The 17,349-nt window shown below is 50.9% G+C and overlaps 1 protein-coding gene across 1 annotated transcript in view; it reads right to left on the bottom strand.

Moving 5' to 3' along the window:
* The window catches only part of PAX5 (paired box 5), a 99,733-nt gene that overhangs the window by 52,032 nt on the left and 30,352 nt on the right, over window positions 1-17,349 (bottom strand). Inside the window, exon 5 of the mRNA XM_011970123.1 lies at window positions 16,322-16,450. Coding sequence (XP_011825513.1) covers window positions 16,322-16,450 — 129 coding nt within the window. The remainder of the gene's footprint in view (window positions 1-16,321; window positions 16,451-17,349) is intronic.

The following is a 17,349-nucleotide window of genomic DNA, read 5'->3' as shown; positions in this document are numbered from 1 at the left end:
GATTAGTTTTATCTCGGAACGTCAATTGACTTAGACTGATTGGCTTCCTGCCGCCAATGTCAATTAAATTGCAAATGCTTGGCGGAGGCCGGCGCGAGCGGGCGGCCTCCTTCCCGGGGGCGCCGCGCGCTGCCTTCTCTTTGCGCCACGTTCTGCAGCAGCTGAATTCATTTCTCCTTCCACGTCGCGCAGGAAATCCAGGTGCCATCCTGGAAGGCGTCTGCCCTCCGCCCCCGGCCCTAGGGGCTCCTCCGTCGGAGCCCGAGCCCCGAGGACCCCCGGCCGGTGGGCGGGAGCGAGGCCCACGGGGCTCCCGGACCGCGGGGCCGAGGAGGAAGGGACCGGCCTCCCCGCAGGGACCGCAGCCTCTCTGCCGAGCTGTATTCGCACAGTGGCACCGCGGATCCCTGGATATCCCTCAAAGATCTTGGGATATGACTCGTGCGACCTTGAGCGATTCGCTTCCTGCTCCTCTCATGCCTGGCTTTCTTCACCGCCACGAATAGGCTCGAAGGAGATGGTGGCCGGGGTCCCGTCCAGCCCACGCCCAGTGCCTGGGTGTGCAGAGGGAGGAAGGCCTGGCAGCATCACCAACGTCCACCTGGTGTTGACTCTGTGTCGAGCCACGGATGAGCATGGTCTAATCTTCCCCCACAACCCTCGGAAGCAGATACTGTTAACTATCCCTTTTCTACAGAGGAGCAAAGTGGGGTGCAGGCCACAGAGTGGCCAGGTGGGTTTCAGACGCCTGGGGCTGCGTGGCTATACGCTGTACTTAGGGAAAGGCGCTGTGAAGGAATAAGAAAGGGAAACGGAAAACGGCCCAACCTAGACCTGGGCACCTCCCACTGCCAAGAACTGTACCAGGTGTTTTACCTCTGTTACGAAATTCTCACAGTAATTGTATGACCTAAGTATATAGTCCCCATTTTACAGATGGGGAAACTGACCCTTGGAGATGTTCAGAAATGTGTCCCTTGCCACAGAGTGGGTATGTGAGATGAACTATAATGATACTCTCATAGGCAATAGAGCTTTACAGCTTACCAAGCACTTTCTCATGCACTGCTTCTCGCTGAATTTCCACAAGAATTTGAAGAAGGCGTCCTGCTCTCTCTGTTGCCAGTAGGAAAATCGAGGCCCAGCATGGGTGGTTCAAGATACCAGCAAGGGAGTGCCAAGCCAGGAGGCCCTTGAAGGCCTTGAACGAGATGGCTCAGGCACAGGCTCTGCTCGTTCAGTCTCCCCATTCTTTGGGGAGCTAGGAAGGAGTCATACTCTGGAGTCTGCTGGAAGGTGCTTGGGGCCATGGGGAAGAGCAGGAAACGGGGCTCCCCTGAAAGAAGGCGTTTGCTGGAGAGACCATAAATTAGGCCCCCAAACAGTTGTTTTTCACCCATTGTCTCTGCCTCTCTGCCTGCCTGCCTGCCTCCTTAAGGTGATCTCCTGAGAGGGAGGTACGCAGGTTCTTAACTGATAAAATGTGCCAGCAGTTAAAAGATACAAACCTGACCAATCGTCCTTTTCAGAAAAGAGATGTTCACGGAACAAAAGTACTATTCAGAAGTGCTGGATGGCGTTTGTGTCTGAGACAGAAAGGAAACGAACAGCGAGAAGATGAAGAAGGAGGAGGGGAGCGGCAGGGAGCGGGGGAGGAGAAAGGATCAGGAGCTGGAAGGGTTGTCCAGGCTCAGTGCATCCTATCCTAGGCTCCGGAAGGGCAGGACCTGACTCAGACCACACCACAAGGCCACGGCTGAGTCAGGATGAGAAACCCCGGTTTCTCCAGTGTTGTGTCAGGCTCACCTTACTTCTGACAGCTGCCCTCAGCTACAACTTGAATTATGTGTGTTTCTGAAACATGGAGCTGAAATTCTGCCAGCATGAATTCCAGTTGGTATTTCTTTCCTTTTCTTCTGACCCTAAGCTGAACAATCCTATCATGAAACTTAGCAATGTAAATAAAATGACCATTAAAAAAGAGAGAAAGCCTGTAATCCCAGCATTTTGAGAGGCTGAGGCAGGAGGATCACTTGAGCCCAAGAGTTCAAGATCAGCCTAGGCAACACAGTTAGAGCTTGTCTTGACAAAAAAATTTCTAAAACATAGCCGGGTGTGGTGGTGCATGCCTGCAGTCCCAGCTACACAGGAGGCTGAAGTGCAAGGATCGCTTGAGCCCACGAGGCCAAGGCTGCAGTAAGCTGTGTTCGCACCACCGCACTCCAGCCTGGGCAACAGAGTGAGAACCTGTCTCAAAAAGAAAAAAAAGAGAGAGAGAGAGAGAGAGAAAACAAAAGATCTGGGAATTTAGAACATTCTCAACAAGATATTTTTGAGGAATCTAGATTCAGAGTAAAAACACTTTGCTCTGATAATAGAAAAAATAAAATAATAGATAATATTTTTGAAACTTGTCATGTGTCAGTGCTAATCAAAATATTATAGGCAACATTTTCTAATTACCAGAAAAGGCAGGAATTATTATCCCCCTTCGACAGGTGAGGAAATCAAAGCCCAAAGAAGCTAAAGCCCTTTGCTGTCAAAGCTCACACTGCTAGTAAAAGGAAAGGCGGAGCTTAAACCCCAGTCTACCCACTGTGCCACCTGCTGTGGCTTAAAACCCACATGTGACCAGCCAACTACACTTGAAGGTGACCAACTTGCAGGTGTGACAGGGAAGTGTGCACAACAGTGTTAGGAAAGCTTTGGAAATGGCGTACCCCTGAGTGATGCAACAGACTCTGAGCCAAGGTCCCCCTGAGCTCAGCCAGACAGGTTGATGGGGGGATAGGCAGAATTGCGAAAAAGTAGAATCAGAGCCCCGTGTTGGAGAGAGCTGAGGACATTCCCCTGGAGAACACAGCCTCGTACGGATGTCATCCTGTTGTGACACCCTCTGTGAGAGGCAGACTGGGATGGCCAGTAAGTACCCAGGTGCTAGTCCCAACACTGCCGCTGTTGAGCTTTGTGACCTTGGGAAATTGTCTCACTCTCTCTGTGTCTCTATAAAATGGGGATAATAAGAGTATCCACCTGGTACAGTGGTTGTGAGTATTACGTGAGTTAATAATTTAAAATCTACATAGTCAGCACTCAGTAAATATTAGCCAATATAATTATCCCATATTGCAGTTCCTCTTTGGGGCTGTGATCTATACACATCTGGAGCACATGCTTAGGTACGGCAGGCAGAAAGAGGACCATAGGCACCAGCATCCGTATGTGTGCATGTGTGTGTTTAGATCATGAGACAGCTCCCTCCCCATCTAGAATGGCTGTCACAAGATCCTGGAGGAGACTCTGGGGTCAGGCAGGACTTGGGGGATGTTTGATGTGCAAGGTTCTGTGTTCTGCTCAGCAGCCTCCACTCATTCCCCAGATGAGCCCATGGCTTCTGTGACATCCATGGCCCCCATTCAGTACATATTTGCTGTTGTGAACCAGGCCCTGTGCTGGACACTAAGGTGACATTGGTGACTGCTCCAGACACAGTTCCTGCCTTCATGGAGCTCACAGTCTTGCTGGGAAAACAGGCAAGTGACAAATGTGATATTTTGATGAACAGGCAGGTTCTGTGTGCTGGTGGGGAGTTAGGTTGGAGGGGAGCATCTAAGAAGTCCTCACTTAGGAAGTGACACAAGCTAGATCCTGAAGTTTGGGATGTCAGCCAGGTAAATGGTAGGGTGAGAGAGGAAGACAGTTTTTCAAGCAGTGGGAAGAGCATAATAAAAGGCACTCTTTATTGAGCACTTATTATATGTGGGGTCATCCTGAGCACTTCACATGCATCATCTCATTCAATTCATATAACAGTCCAATCACAAGCACAATTGGGAAACTGAGGCTCAGAGATTAGTCCAAGGTCCCAGGAGTAGTCATTATTGAGTCAGCACTAGAACCCTGGTTGTCTGACTCCTGGGTTGCAAACAGGACAGAGCATTGGTGTTTAAGGAATGGAAAGAGGTTTGGTATGACTAGAGCAGTTGTGAAAAGAGGAGAGTGGAGAGGGCCTGGCAGCCTTGTTAAGAAGTTTGCATGGCTTTTGAGAACAATGGGCAGATTTGAAGGTTAAAACCCTTCAGGCAAGTCATTGATCAGAACTTTATTTCAGCTGCTATGTGGAGGGCAGACTATTATTTGGACAAGTCAATGACATTGGAGATGGGGACCAGCCAGCAGGCTACAGCAATAGTCCAAATGAGAGAAGAGAGAGAGTGCTTGGACCAAGGCAGTAGCAATGGGGATGGAGAGAAATGAGCAGATTCAATGGATATTTAGCACAGAGATGCAGTGACCTTGAGCAAACACTTACCATAAGGCAGGCCTTTTTCTGTGGTCACATGTAGAGGCACAAACTTTCTAAGCAGTGAAAGTGGTGGAGCCCCTGCTTCTGGCTAATTTAAATTCCAGAGAAGGCTGGGTGCAGTGGCTCACGCCTGTAATCCCAGCACTTTGGGAAGCTAAGACAGGTGGATTGCTTGAGCTCATGGGTTTGAGACCAGCCTGGACAACATGGTGAAACATCATCTCTACAAAATTAACCAGGCATGGTGGTTCGTGCCTGTAGTCCCAGCTACTCTGAAGCTGAGCTAGGAGGATGGCTTGAGCCCGGAGGCAGAGGTTGCATGGGCAGCAGAGCCAGGACTTGAATCACAAAATTACAAAACAAAAAAAAAAAAAAAAAAAAAAAAAAAAAAAATCCGGCAAAAATTATAAAATCACAACACTCCCCTTTTCCTAAAGCACCAAAAAGATTTCAAAAACATTTTTCCATCTTTTATTTTATATAAATCTATGAGGGATATGTCACTATAATCTCCACAGATGTGAGAAGTGACCTGCCAAAGGTCACGTGGCTGACAGAGAAAGATCTAGAATCTAACTCTAGCTCTAGTGCTCTCTGGTACACCACAGAGTGTCAGAACCCAAAAGACCCTCAAAAATCATCTGTTCCAATTTCCACATTTTAATATGAGGAAAACAAGGCTCAGAGAGAAGTGACTTGGCCAAGGTCACACAGCAAGTAAAGGCTTAGAGTAGAGCCAAGGACTTCACTCCCAGAAAGGTTTACATCAAGACATTTGGACCATGGAGGTGAGAAAGGACCAGATTAATCTCCAGTAGCAATGGTCCAGCCTCCCCCTCCCTGACTGAATGCTGACAAAGAAGTGACACTTCAGCGAATGATCAGCCCACCTCCAACCCAGTTACAAGCATACTAAGCTCATGAATGGCCGGCACACACTGCCCTGCTACTCTACCCCTCTTGTCCCTAATCCTGGACAGCAACTAAGCTGTCCTGGGTCGATGTTGCCACCTGGTGGCTGGTGCTGGGAAGTGTCTGACCCCCTCCTCACTTTCATCCTCCACTGTTCAGTCCCTCAAGAGGCTATGCCTTTCTCTCTGCCTATTTCCTCTCATAGATCAGTTGATGTTGCTACAAGCAATTTGTTTCTCACACATACCTTCTCTCACACCTTTTATCCTTCTTCCTCTCTCAATTTTTCTCAAATTACCTTAAGACATTCTCTTGTTCTCCCTCTCACCCATTTTATTCTATCACTGGGATAAAATGCCCCAAGGAAGGACTAATACAAATGTTAATTTGTACTAATAAAAATGAAAACTGGAAATTTCAAAGTGAAATTTAAACACATGCAGGCACACACACACCTCGCCCCCACCCCCCAACCCTCCCCTCCCACACAAACACACACACACACACACGAGTTACCCAGAAACATTCGAGAAACACCCAGAAACCCCTGTGGAATCAGAACAAAAATCTCCCCTTGCTCGACCACCTTTTACACCTGCTCTTCCTCAAATGCCAGGAGTCAAGATAAATACCAAACTCACTTCCTTATTTTGTTTTGTTTCATTCCCAATCAATAGCATTGCTAGGTTTTTTTTCCCATCAAAAATATGCCCCAGATGGGGTCTCCAGGAGGCTGCAGGCCAGTACAGAGCTAAGCTGGATGGGGAGACGAGGCAGCGTTCTGAAACTTCCACTCACCAGGCTCTTGGGTGGCACAAGCTGGCTGCTGCTGGCACAGAAGGAAGCCTTCTGGAGGGAAATTAGACCTCAAGCCCTACCGACAGTCTGCTGGGAAGGGGAGAAGGCTCGGTAGCTACGTCTTTCTGTGGGAGCTCAACCTGGGATAGAAGCAAGAAGCACTACATATCCCATTGGCTAGTGGAGGATTTCCAAAGCCCAGTGTGTCTTGTCACTCCCTCCTCAGCTCAAAGACCTGCCATGGCTCCCACTGTCTTCAGGAGCTAAGAATGGGAGAAACGACTGATGACACCTTTCTTTTAACTGAAACCTCTTAACTGTTCTCCTTATCTATATGAGTGATAAGTAGGCAAGTTCAGACTTCGCAGCAGCCTGAAGCAGAAATTTTCAAAGTGTAGTCCAGGGAGCCCTGCCAGGGTTGGAAGAAGGGGTCTCCAAGATGCTTTCAGGTGATCTGTGAGGGCAAAATTATTGTGTGTTTTTTTATTTTATTTTAAATTCTGGGACACATGTGCAGAACGTGCAGGTTTGTTACATAGGTATACATGTGCCATAGTGGTTTGCTGCACCTGTTATTTTCATATTAATGCCAAGGTGTGATTTGCCTTCTTCACTCTCATTCTCTCACGAGTCTACAGTGGAGGTTTTCAGAAGCTGTAAGATGTGTTCCATCACCACAGAGCAAATACAGAAGCAGATATGAGAGTCCAGCTGTTTTCTATTAAGTCAGACACTGAAGAGACCTGCAGAACTATAAGCCAATGCCATTCATACTAAATTTGGGGGGTTTGGAAGATTTGGTTCTTTCTTATTTCAAAAATATCTTTTATGTTGCCTGTTTGTTACTGTTATTTCTAATGAATAAATATTTTTAACTTTCATCCATTTTAATTAACCCTCAAACTAAAGCTCCTTGAAGTCCTCGATAATTTTTAAGAGTTTAAAGGGACCCAGGACCAAACATTTGAGAACTGCTGCTCTAAAATAATGCCAAGAGGACTTGAGATGGAACCAGGAGAAACTCAGAATTTTGGTGCCAGAAAAAACCTCAGCAATTCCTTGATCTCCATTTTAGATGGAAAAACTGATGCCGAGACAGAGACAGGGACAGGAAGAAGGGACACAGCAGGGTAAGGGGTTTGAAGCCTTGTAAAGTCTCTGAGCCACAGACTGTGCGGCCAGGGATTAAACCGTATTCCCAAGCCAGAGAGAAAGGACTGTGGGATTCTCTTCCCCATGGGGCAGCAGGGCATGCAGGGCAGAGAAAGCCAAGACCATTTCACCTCAAGTTTCAGACCATCTTGGCAGGGGACTGCCCACAGCAGATGAGACTGTATCCTCCTCCTCCATCGGCCCCACCACTCTTGTACTGGTTGGCCTCAAACTGACTCCCTGAACCGAGATCCCAACATGGCAGCACCCTACCCTCTCCCATACCCCCAGGACTCTCCTGAACACCCGTACACCGGCCCCTGGGAAAAGGAACTGGGGGTGAGAGGAGGGGGAGGGGCTGGGGCAAACCAGGTGTGCAAACAGAGAGGGTGGGGGTTCAGTGGCGTTGGCTCTCACGGGGGCTCTTGCTCACTGAATCAAAGTGAAACTTGGGGACCCAGGAGTGAGGAGGAACCGAAACCTGAGCCCCCACCCGTGGGACAGGCCCTGGGCACTACAGAAAGGCCCCAGGAGCCCCCTCCAATTGGCCACCTGGCCTCAGATGCCCTGTGTTACCACAAAGGCCTCCAGCAGTTGTCTATCTGGGTCTCAACTGAGGTGCCCATGGCTATAAGATCAAGACAGAGATCACAGGGAGCCAGGCAGGGAGATGGAAACCAGGTCCTCACCATCTCTGCCACTAACTGCCCCCTGCATACCCTTGGGCCAAGCCTGCGCCTTCTGTGCCTGGACTACCCTACCTACAGGGTATAGAGTACATGACCTGCCAAGGAGTGTGGCTGCTTGGCCCTCGCCCTAAATTCTTGCCTCCACTACCCTACCCACCTCTGGCCTGTGAGCCTGACCACCCACTTCCCTGACCACACAAATACACACACGCGCACTCGGCCCCACCAGCCAATTCCAGGACCTGCCTCCTGTTAGCTTCAGCTGCCACAGGCAGACTGAGCCAAACTGGTTTCTTCAGAGTTCATGCTAAGACTCCAGAAGCTCAAAGACCTTCGGGGCGAGAAAAACAGAGCACAAGTGCCGAGAGCAAGTTGAGTGGGGAGCGCGTGAGAACTCAGGCCCAGCAGCCCCAGATGACTGTTGCCTTGTGGGCTGCCAGGCTGCCAGCTGCCCCAGGGTTGCCAGATCTGGTTTTTCTTCCCAAAAGAAGCCAGGCATCCTTCCATACATGAAATTTCCTGATTTTGCAATGTTGGTAACTAATTCAAAATCATCATCCATACAGGGCAAGCCAAGGAAAGCACGGCTGCCAGGCTGCCAATTTCCCCCCTGGGTTCTATGTGATGCCCCCACCATGACCACACCCCAGTGGAACCTTGGTACGGACTCCTGCCTGGGCAAAAAGAGAACTCAGGAAACAACCCAGCCCTCTACATGAGGGGACATCCAGGGGACAGCTCACAGAGGGCCAGGGAGGGGACCTGTCCTTGGAAAGCCCCTGCAGAGTCCAAGACAAAATGGTGGTAACCTCCTTCCTGCCCCCAAAGCCACTCTGGGAAAAGGAGATGGAGAGCCTGCCTGGTCACCCATACTCCACACTGGACCCTAAAGAATCCTTGGGTCTCAGCCAGCTGTGAAGGACCAATGACCCAACACTGGAAATCCCCACAGGGGAGAGGGCTGGTTCCGGAGAGCCAGGCCAGGTCCAGGCTCAAGGACAGCATTCCAGATAGCAGGCCCTGAGTGGGCAATGGCCTGGAGACAGGAAGCTGAGCCAACACACAGGGACTGGAGGCACAGGAGGAATGAGCAGGGGGAAAGGGAGGCCCGCGAGGGAAGGGCAGGGCTTCTCTCAAGAACTAAGGTCAGCGCGGGGGGACGTGTGGGCAGTACCCCATGGGGAGAGAAGACTGATGGGGCCGGCTGTCAACAGTGGGGACGGTGGTCCGCCCTGTGAGAAGGGAGGAAAGGAGGGAGAGGATAACTGAATTTGTCACATCGAAAGGCAAGGGATGCCAAGGATTTTCCATGGAGCCATCCTCTCCCTCTAGGTTTTCTGGGTTTTACTGTGTGATCTGGGCAGACCGCCTCTCTTCTCTGAGCCTGTTTTCCCATGTGAATGATGGAGTGGGGCGTCTCAGGTGCTCTCCAAGGCCCTTTCAGCTCCCACGGGGGAGTCTCAAGGTCCAGGCTGGTGGCCCCAACCACCCCTCAGAGGCCCAGCCCTCTCAGGCCCAGAGTGCTGCCCTCTGCCCCCACCCTGGGGGCCTCCACCCCTCTGTGCTCCCTGTGCCTCTCTTCAGGGAAAACTGGGGCCTGACCCTTTTCTTCTGTCATGAAGCAGGTGGGGAGACTCAGCGTCCTGAAGGCAAAGGAGGAGGAAAGTGAGTGGCCCTTCGTTCTGTAGCCGACACCTGGGGGCACTGTTGTTCAGCCTGGATGCCCCGGGCTCCTGGCTGCAGGCAATCGGCTTCTTCAGTACCATGGAATCGCCCCATGGCTCCACGGCTCCAAACAGAAAGGTGGTGGTGGGTGAACCAGCCAGTTCCAGCTGCCAACAGGACCGTGGCTGAAGCCTGCTGTCCTCTGCCATGACGGGCCTCACATCCTCAAACACAGGCCTCTCAGTGGTCATCTACTCAGCACTGACTATAGCCAGGCCCTGGGGCCACGCCCTTGGCAGCTGTCACTTCACTTCATTTTATTCTCACAGTAACCCACAAGGCTTGCATCAACTCTATTCGCCAGATAACAAAATGGAGGTGCAGAGAGATTAAGTAACTTGCTACAAGAAGTCCTCAAACCATTTCTTCCCTGCCCATGAGCCTGTGCCTTGACTCAACACCTTATTTGGGTCTCTCCAGGGATCAGAGATCTGTGAACTCTCAATCCCACAGGGGCTGCCTATTACTCCTGACTCAGGAATCCTGAGCTTTTCCACACACCCATCCCTTCCGGGAGCTCTGAGAGGGCTCTCCCCACTTCCTGCTTCCATTTTCTGTCCTGATCCCGGGAGCGGCAGACAGCATCTATGCATCCAGGGAAGGTAAAGGGTCCTAGGAGAGAAAAGACCAGGGCCTGCCCGTGTCAGAGGGCCCAGGGGTCCAGCACAGTCTGTGAGCTTCTGAAACCCCTTCCCTCTGGCCATAGCTCCCGTGGAGGTCTGCTAGGCAGGGCTGAGGGGGCATTCAGCCTGAAAGAGATAGGGGAAGAGGGGATTTGGGGAGGGAGATAGCAAGAGAGAATACAAGAAGACAGAAAGGAAATTGAACGAGTGAATGAGTGTGAGAGAGAGAAGGACAGGGAGAGAGAGAGTAGGAGAGAGTGTGTGTGTGAGAGAGAGAGAATATGTATGAAAAGGAAAGCTAGTGAGAGCTAGACCAGTAGACAGAAACAGACACAGAGGAAGGTTCAATAAACAGGAAATAAACAAAGCCAAATAATACAGAATGAGATGCACCCCCAAAGACATGGAGAGAGACACAAAAACAGAGAGGAAACAGGCATCCCCAAAAAGGAAGTCATAATGGGAGCACCTGGCTAAATGCCCTCCAACAAACTTCCCAATGAGAGTCTCATCAGACTTGGCATCTTCTGGAAAGGACAGGCCACCTCTGGGCCCTTGCTGTCCTTCTTGTGCCCTCCTCAGAAGGCTGGAAACTCCCTTGCAATGTACACCTACTGCCCAAAAAGAAACCTCTGGCCCCCACAGTCCACACTGGCTGGACGGGTCAGCTTTCTGAACTGGTGAAAGGGATTTGCACTCCGCTGACCTCAGTGTGTTCAGGGCCTTTCAAACTCAGGGCCCTGTGGGTTATTGTGAGGGGGACAGGGAGGGGACCTAAGCGGGGAGAGCGGCGGAAGGAGGTCTCACCAGAGATCAAAGGCCCAGGAAGGAACCGAGGGTCTGAGGCTGCCCTTTCACCCATGGCCGCTATTCACAACCCGGCCTGCTTTGCCAAGTCTCTCCCTGCCACCACCTCCTCTGGGCCTTCCGGAGAGGGAGGTGCCGACTCAGCCTCCATTCCCGTCACCCAGCAGGATTCCTGAGCCATGTCACAGTTTCCTCCACGAAAGCTCTCAGTTCAGACCAACCAAGAGACAAAGCGACATCTCATAACTGAGTGGCACCCCAGCCTGACCCTCGGAGCCATCCCACAGGCCTCCTGGGCATCCCTGTGAACCGGGGCTATGCTGAGAGGCTGGGCTGGGAATAGAAATGATTTGTGGCCCCTGCCCTGTCAAGTCCACATGAGTGGCAGCCTCAGGGTCAGGCAGCAGAAGGGAAAGACAAGGGGGTAGATGCACTCGTAGACACAGTACTGGCACAGAAGCACTGGCCACCCAGGTTGGAATAGGCCTGCCTCAAAAGTCACAGAAGCTGAACCAGAATGTCCTCCTTGACTCTTCTGCTCCTCATTTGTCCAGCCCCTGCTCACACCTCTGATGGTGGAGAGCTCACTATCTTTCTAAGATAAAGCTTCCATTCTTGGCCCAGCCTGGCTGCTTCTGAAAGCTGTATGTTGCATTCAGCCATAATCTGCCTCCTGCAGCTTCCTTTAACCAGCCCCAGCTCTTCCTCCAGAGGCCACAGAGATCTTACCTGTTGCTGCAGAACAGTTCATCTGAGACTTGGACATAGTGGCCGTATCCCCGAGTCTGGTCTTGGAGGCAGACATCCTAGGAAGAACTCTAGAATCTCTATACTGAAAGGGCCTTTGCCAATCCACCAGCCTAACAATATTCTAGTTTGTTTGTCTTTGCTCCAGAGCTCTACTCAGAGCTTTCTATGGAAGCCCAAAATACCAAACAAAAGTATCCTTGACTGAGGAAACTAGCGGTCCCTCCTCTTACCCTCTTTACTAATTGTGAACTCTCTAAAGGAATGTGACTGATCCACTCTACCAAGGAGCACTTACTGAGCACCTACTATGTGCCAAGCACTTGTATTAGAGCTGTGTTGTCCAACACAGCAGCCACTAGTCCTATGTAGCTACTGCGCACTTGAAATGTGGCCAGTACAATCGAGAAACTGAATTTTTTATTTGATTTGATTTTAATTTTAATTTTAAAATAGAAGCAGTATAAAATATTTTTCCCACTAAACACAGCTTTATTGTTTTGGTAGGACTACATCTAACTTTAACTGTCAAACGTTTAGCATCCAAATTGAGATGTACTACATGTGTAAAATACACACCAGATTTCAAAAACTTGGCAGCAAAAATAAGAGAAAATATAGTATCAAATTTTTTATATTGATGACATGTTGAAATGATATTTGGGATATACTGGATTAAATAAAATATATTATTAAAATTAATTCCACTTGTTTCTTTTTATTCTTTTTAATGTAGTTACTACATCATTTAAAATTACACATGTGGCTTGCATTCTCCTTCTGTTGGATAGTGCGGGGCTAGTCACTTTCACGTTACCTTTTTATCTGAAACACTCAGCAGAGTGAATGTTTCTTGAGTATCTAAGACGCATAGCTCAAAACTATCTCCCTAAATGCTTCTAGACTAAATGTTCCAAAGCCTCTGACCACATTTAAGCCACCCACCTCTCTCTACCTCTCTTCCTTTCCAAATCCTGCTGTGCTGGTCCTCTCCCTGCACATGCTCACCAGAGTCCCAGACTTGGCACAATCTCTCTTGCTTTTGATTGGAATGCCCTCTCCTCCCTCTACCCAGCTCTCAAATGCCACCTCCTATGAGGAGCCCCCCAGATCCTTTTGGTCAAAACTGGCCTTCCCTGCCTTATTCTTTCCCCCAGTGTCACCTCACCCGCTGCCCTAATCATCAGAGGAATTTGAGCTTGTCAGTCTTGCTCACCAGCTCACCCTCTGTGTTTGGATCCTATCACCCGTTCACCTCTGCTGAGATCTGGGCAGGAAGGTGGCCCCAGGAAATGTCCTCAGGACAAAACTCAAGTCTAAGCTGGGGATGACTGTGTACCAGGCAGCAGAGTAAGCAACTCCACCTTGCAAAGACTCAGTCACCTCATCTGAAAAATGGGCAAGGACCCTCAGCTGTCTTCCTCTTAGCTCACCATTGCCTCTCTTACCCCATGATTCTTCTCTCAGGCTGCTGATGGTACCGCTCTGGAGGCCAGTACCCCACAAATCCATGGTTTGCAGCCTCTGTGGGCCAGCCAGCCAGTGTGCCTGAAATGTCCCTGTTTCCCCAGTGGCTGCTTCTTACGTTCTCTGCTCTCCTCCAACCTCTGGCCTTCAGGTCTCACTTCTCTCTCCGCATCCAACCTGCTAATCATGCCCTTCTGACTGAAACTCTTCCCCACACCGGCCCCAGCTCTGCCCAGCCCCAGGCTGCTCTGCCTCCAAAGGGCATCTCTGAAAAGGCTGAGGGGCAACAGGTAGCTGGAAAATACTAGGGAACTGAGGCCTTAGGCGCACTCCAGCTCCTCCCGACTCCCCAGTCCATGTCAGCTGTATGGCTGTGTAGCCTCCATCACTTCCCCTAGTAAAATGGAAGTGACAGTCTCTGCCTCTTTACCTCCCTCTAGAGCCACTGCAGAGATCCAGAAAGATAGAGAGAAAGGATAGGAAAGATCAGAAGCAGGCACTTATGCAATACCCTGACAGACACTTCCCTGCCGTGAGCCTGGCCATTGCTGCCCACCCCGGGATCAAACGTACACACTCTCAGTGGTGTGGGGCAGGAGTGAGGGGGAGGCTCTGGTTGCTTGGGTTTGTCCCCCACTCTTTCCACTCCTATAAGCTTCCAGGACCATCAAGTCATTCTCCCTTCTACCACAGACCACCGCCGACTGGACTATCCCCAAGTCTTCATGAGGATCAGGACTCGACCATATATATCAGAACTGGAAAGATTTCAAAGATCACCCAGGCTGGGAACAGTGGCTCATGCCTGTAATCCCAACACTTTGGGAGGCCTAGGCAGGCAGATCACTTGCGGTCAGGAGTTCAAGACCAGCCCGGGCAACATAGCAAAACCCCGTGTCTATTTATTAAGAAAAAAATTTCAATTAAAAAATAAAAAAGATCATCCAATACCACATCTGATTCTTGATACTCTGTATGGCAGCCTGACAAGTGGCCACTTAGTCTCTGCTTACATATCCCCAGAGATAGGGCACTCATTACCTCCCGAGGCATCTCCTTTTAACCCTAGGCCACTCTCCTATGTGCAACTTGGTTCTTTTTAAACTGAGGTGAAATCACCTCTGCATCCTGGATGAAGAGGGATCTGATACAGCATCTGGGAACACCTTGAGGCTCTGGGAACAGCATCTGGGAACACCTTGGCACAAAGAAAAGCAGAATAAGCGAGACTGGATTGCTGCCTTCAAGTATCTGGAGGCATGGAAGGAGGAAGGAATGAGATCTCATTGCATGGCCTTAAAGTTAAAGTGTGTGGCCGATGCAGAGGTGATTTCACCTCAGTTTAAAAAGAACCAAGTTGCACATATGAGAATGCCAAAATATCCCTAGAGCCTCAAGGTGTCCCAGATGCTGTATCAGATCCCTCTTCATCCAGGACACAATCCCATTTGTCACTGTCCCTCTTAAAGGTCAATACCCCTAAATGGGCCGCAGTCCTCTGGGAGTGATCTGAGTAGTACAGAGTAGTCAAGACCAACACCACCCACATTCTGAAGATGCTATACCTTGTAAAGGAGCTTGAGGGGCAAAACCATGACTGCTGGTCAGACTGCAAGCCAATATAGCACTCCGAAAACAAAGTAAAATAATGCCTCCAGGCCAGAACCTGTCTGTTTGGTGATAAACATCAAACTATATTTTTTCTTTCCCCAGAAATCTCCGCCTGGATCCCTCAGCCTCCGGGGAAGTCTCACACAATCTGTCTCTCCACCGTGAACAAATATATCCAGGCCCCAGCTTAGGCACATCTGCTGTGAGTCCAGGTGACAATGGGAGAAAAGATGACACCATCAACCTCATAAACCAACAGAGATGGCAGGCCCACTGCCTCCTGCAGCAACACAGCACGGCAGCCTACTGAGTTAAAGACTTCTGACATCTGCTCAGGAGCGGCAGGAGCAGAAGAGAGAGGCCAGGCAGGTTCCAAAAGCCGTGAATCATCCCCACACACCCCCATGGTTCCAAACCCAGGCCACCGGCTCTGCTTCTGCACTGCTGGCAACACGCAGGCCACAGGCCAATCCATGGCTGGGCCGACTCAATTTTCTAGTTACAGATCTTAAGTACTTAGGCATGTGCTCACGAGAACACACATCCCTTACACGGAGCTGAGAAAGGGAATTGTGCCGAGGAACAGAATAATTGAATCAAGATTTCTGTCACGCTGCTCTCCGGCCCTAGACCACAGCCCTGGTTTTTTTTTTTTTTTTTTTTTTTTTCTCCTTTTCCTGACTAAGGTTTTACAGACTCCCAGGGGGTCTTTTCTTCTCTCAAACCCATTAATGTCAGCCAGTACTGGCAGCCCATTCAGGGCTTGAAAGGCGCCCCGGTTAAGGTGTCCTGCGTCCAGGACGGAGGTGGCTGGCTCTGGGGACCCAGGCACCACACGGCCCAGCCCGTGGAGGGCCTGAGAAAAACCAACCGGGAAGATTGTCATCTTTGTAATCCCTCCCAACACCCCCGCACTCCTTCCTTCCAGACCCAAGGGCAAGGATGATGATTATTAATTTCCTCAGCACCGCCCGCAACACCATCACCAGGGCTGAAGGCCTTCTCTGCTGAGACGTGTGCAGGGCCTTTCAGAGAACCCACCTCTCCGCCCACCCAACGTGTGCCCCTCTCACGGCTTTGCCCAGCCCCCTCTCTCCGGTCCAAAGCTTCTCCACAAAGTGGACTTGGGTGTGGAGCCCAGCACACCCTGCCCTCGGGCGGCATATCTGCACGCACACAGGGTCTTCTTAAAGGCCAAAGCTCAGGCCACAAGGGCTCTGCCAGGCCCTCTGCTTCTGTCCAAGGGGTGACCACCGGGAAGGCCAGCAAGAATGCCACAGTCACCCTGCTGCCTGTCTGCCCTTGCGGAGGGCTCAGCCCTTTCCCGTGTTCATGAAAAGGACAGAGTGCGGGCAGAGGGACTCGCTCTTCTGCAGGTAAAGGGGGTGCTCGCGGGCACCTCTGCTGCCACCTGCGACCAAGCGCCCGAAACGGACCCCATGAGGCGCATCCCCGACGGGGCTGCGCGGGCCTCTCTTACTTACCTTCGTCTCTCTTGCGCTTGTTGGTGTCGGCGCTGGGGGACGTGATGCCCAGGATGCCGCTGATGGAGTACGAAGAGCCGGCGGAATCCGTGCTCACCGAGGACACCTGCGTCACGGAACCCGTGGACACTGCGCGGAGAAAGACGGGCTGTAAGGGCCGCAGAAGGCTGAGGGCCGCGGGCAGGCTGTCACCGCACGCGGGACTGGGGGCGGCTGGGAGGGAGAGAGTGCAGAGGGGCAGGAGGCTCTGAGGACCCTCGCCCTGCGGAGGCGGCCACACCGGGGCCACCAGCGCGGGCCTCGGATGGGCCATGTGCTCCAGCTCTCTGCGCTGGGGGGAGGAAGGAGAGGGGTGGGCACTGAGGAGGACTGACCCCTGCAGAAAGGAACAGGGGGACACGGGGACAGGAAGGGCACTCGCTCAAATTCCAGCCTTTCCATGGATACAGAAAGCAGGGGATGGAGAGGAGAAAGAAGGGAGCCGGGGCCCACCAACAGCCAGTGCTAAAACAAAACAAAACAAAACAAAAACAAAAAACCTGGAATACTCATTAGGCATTTCCCCACCTGCCTGTACACCCAACCTTGTGTGCAAACACAACTACCTGAGCGCAAACTCACGGGCTCAGCTAACAAACTCCAAACCACAGAGTGCCCCTTCTTGTTACAGTTTTCTCCCTGCCTTTTCTCCTTCCAGTTTCCCTGGATTTGATTTTTAATATTAATTATGACAATAAGGATAACAAACATTTTCTGAGAACTTACTCTGTGCCAGGCATTGAGGCATTATCTCATTTAATTCTGAGAAAAATAATAGAAGCTAGGAAATGTGATAATCCTATTGGAAAGGTAGAACTCAGAGAAGACAAGTGGCCCACCCAGGATCACACAGCTAATAAGAGGCAGAGTACCTGGTGCCAGGGCTCACGCCTGTAATCCCAGCACTTTGGAAGGCAGACGTGGGAGGATCACTTGAGCTCAGGAGTTCAAGACCAGCCTGGCCAACATAGCAAGACCCACCAAAAAAC

The sequence above is a fragment of the Mandrillus leucophaeus genome, unplaced genomic scaffold (assembly GCF_000951045.1).
Source record: "Mandrillus leucophaeus isolate KB7577 unplaced genomic scaffold, Mleu.le_1.0 Scaffold929, whole genome shotgun sequence".
In the NCBI taxonomy this organism is placed as follows: Eukaryota; Metazoa; Chordata; class Mammalia; order Primates; family Cercopithecidae; genus Mandrillus; species Mandrillus leucophaeus.
This window is presented reverse-complemented; position numbering and strand designations above follow the sequence as displayed.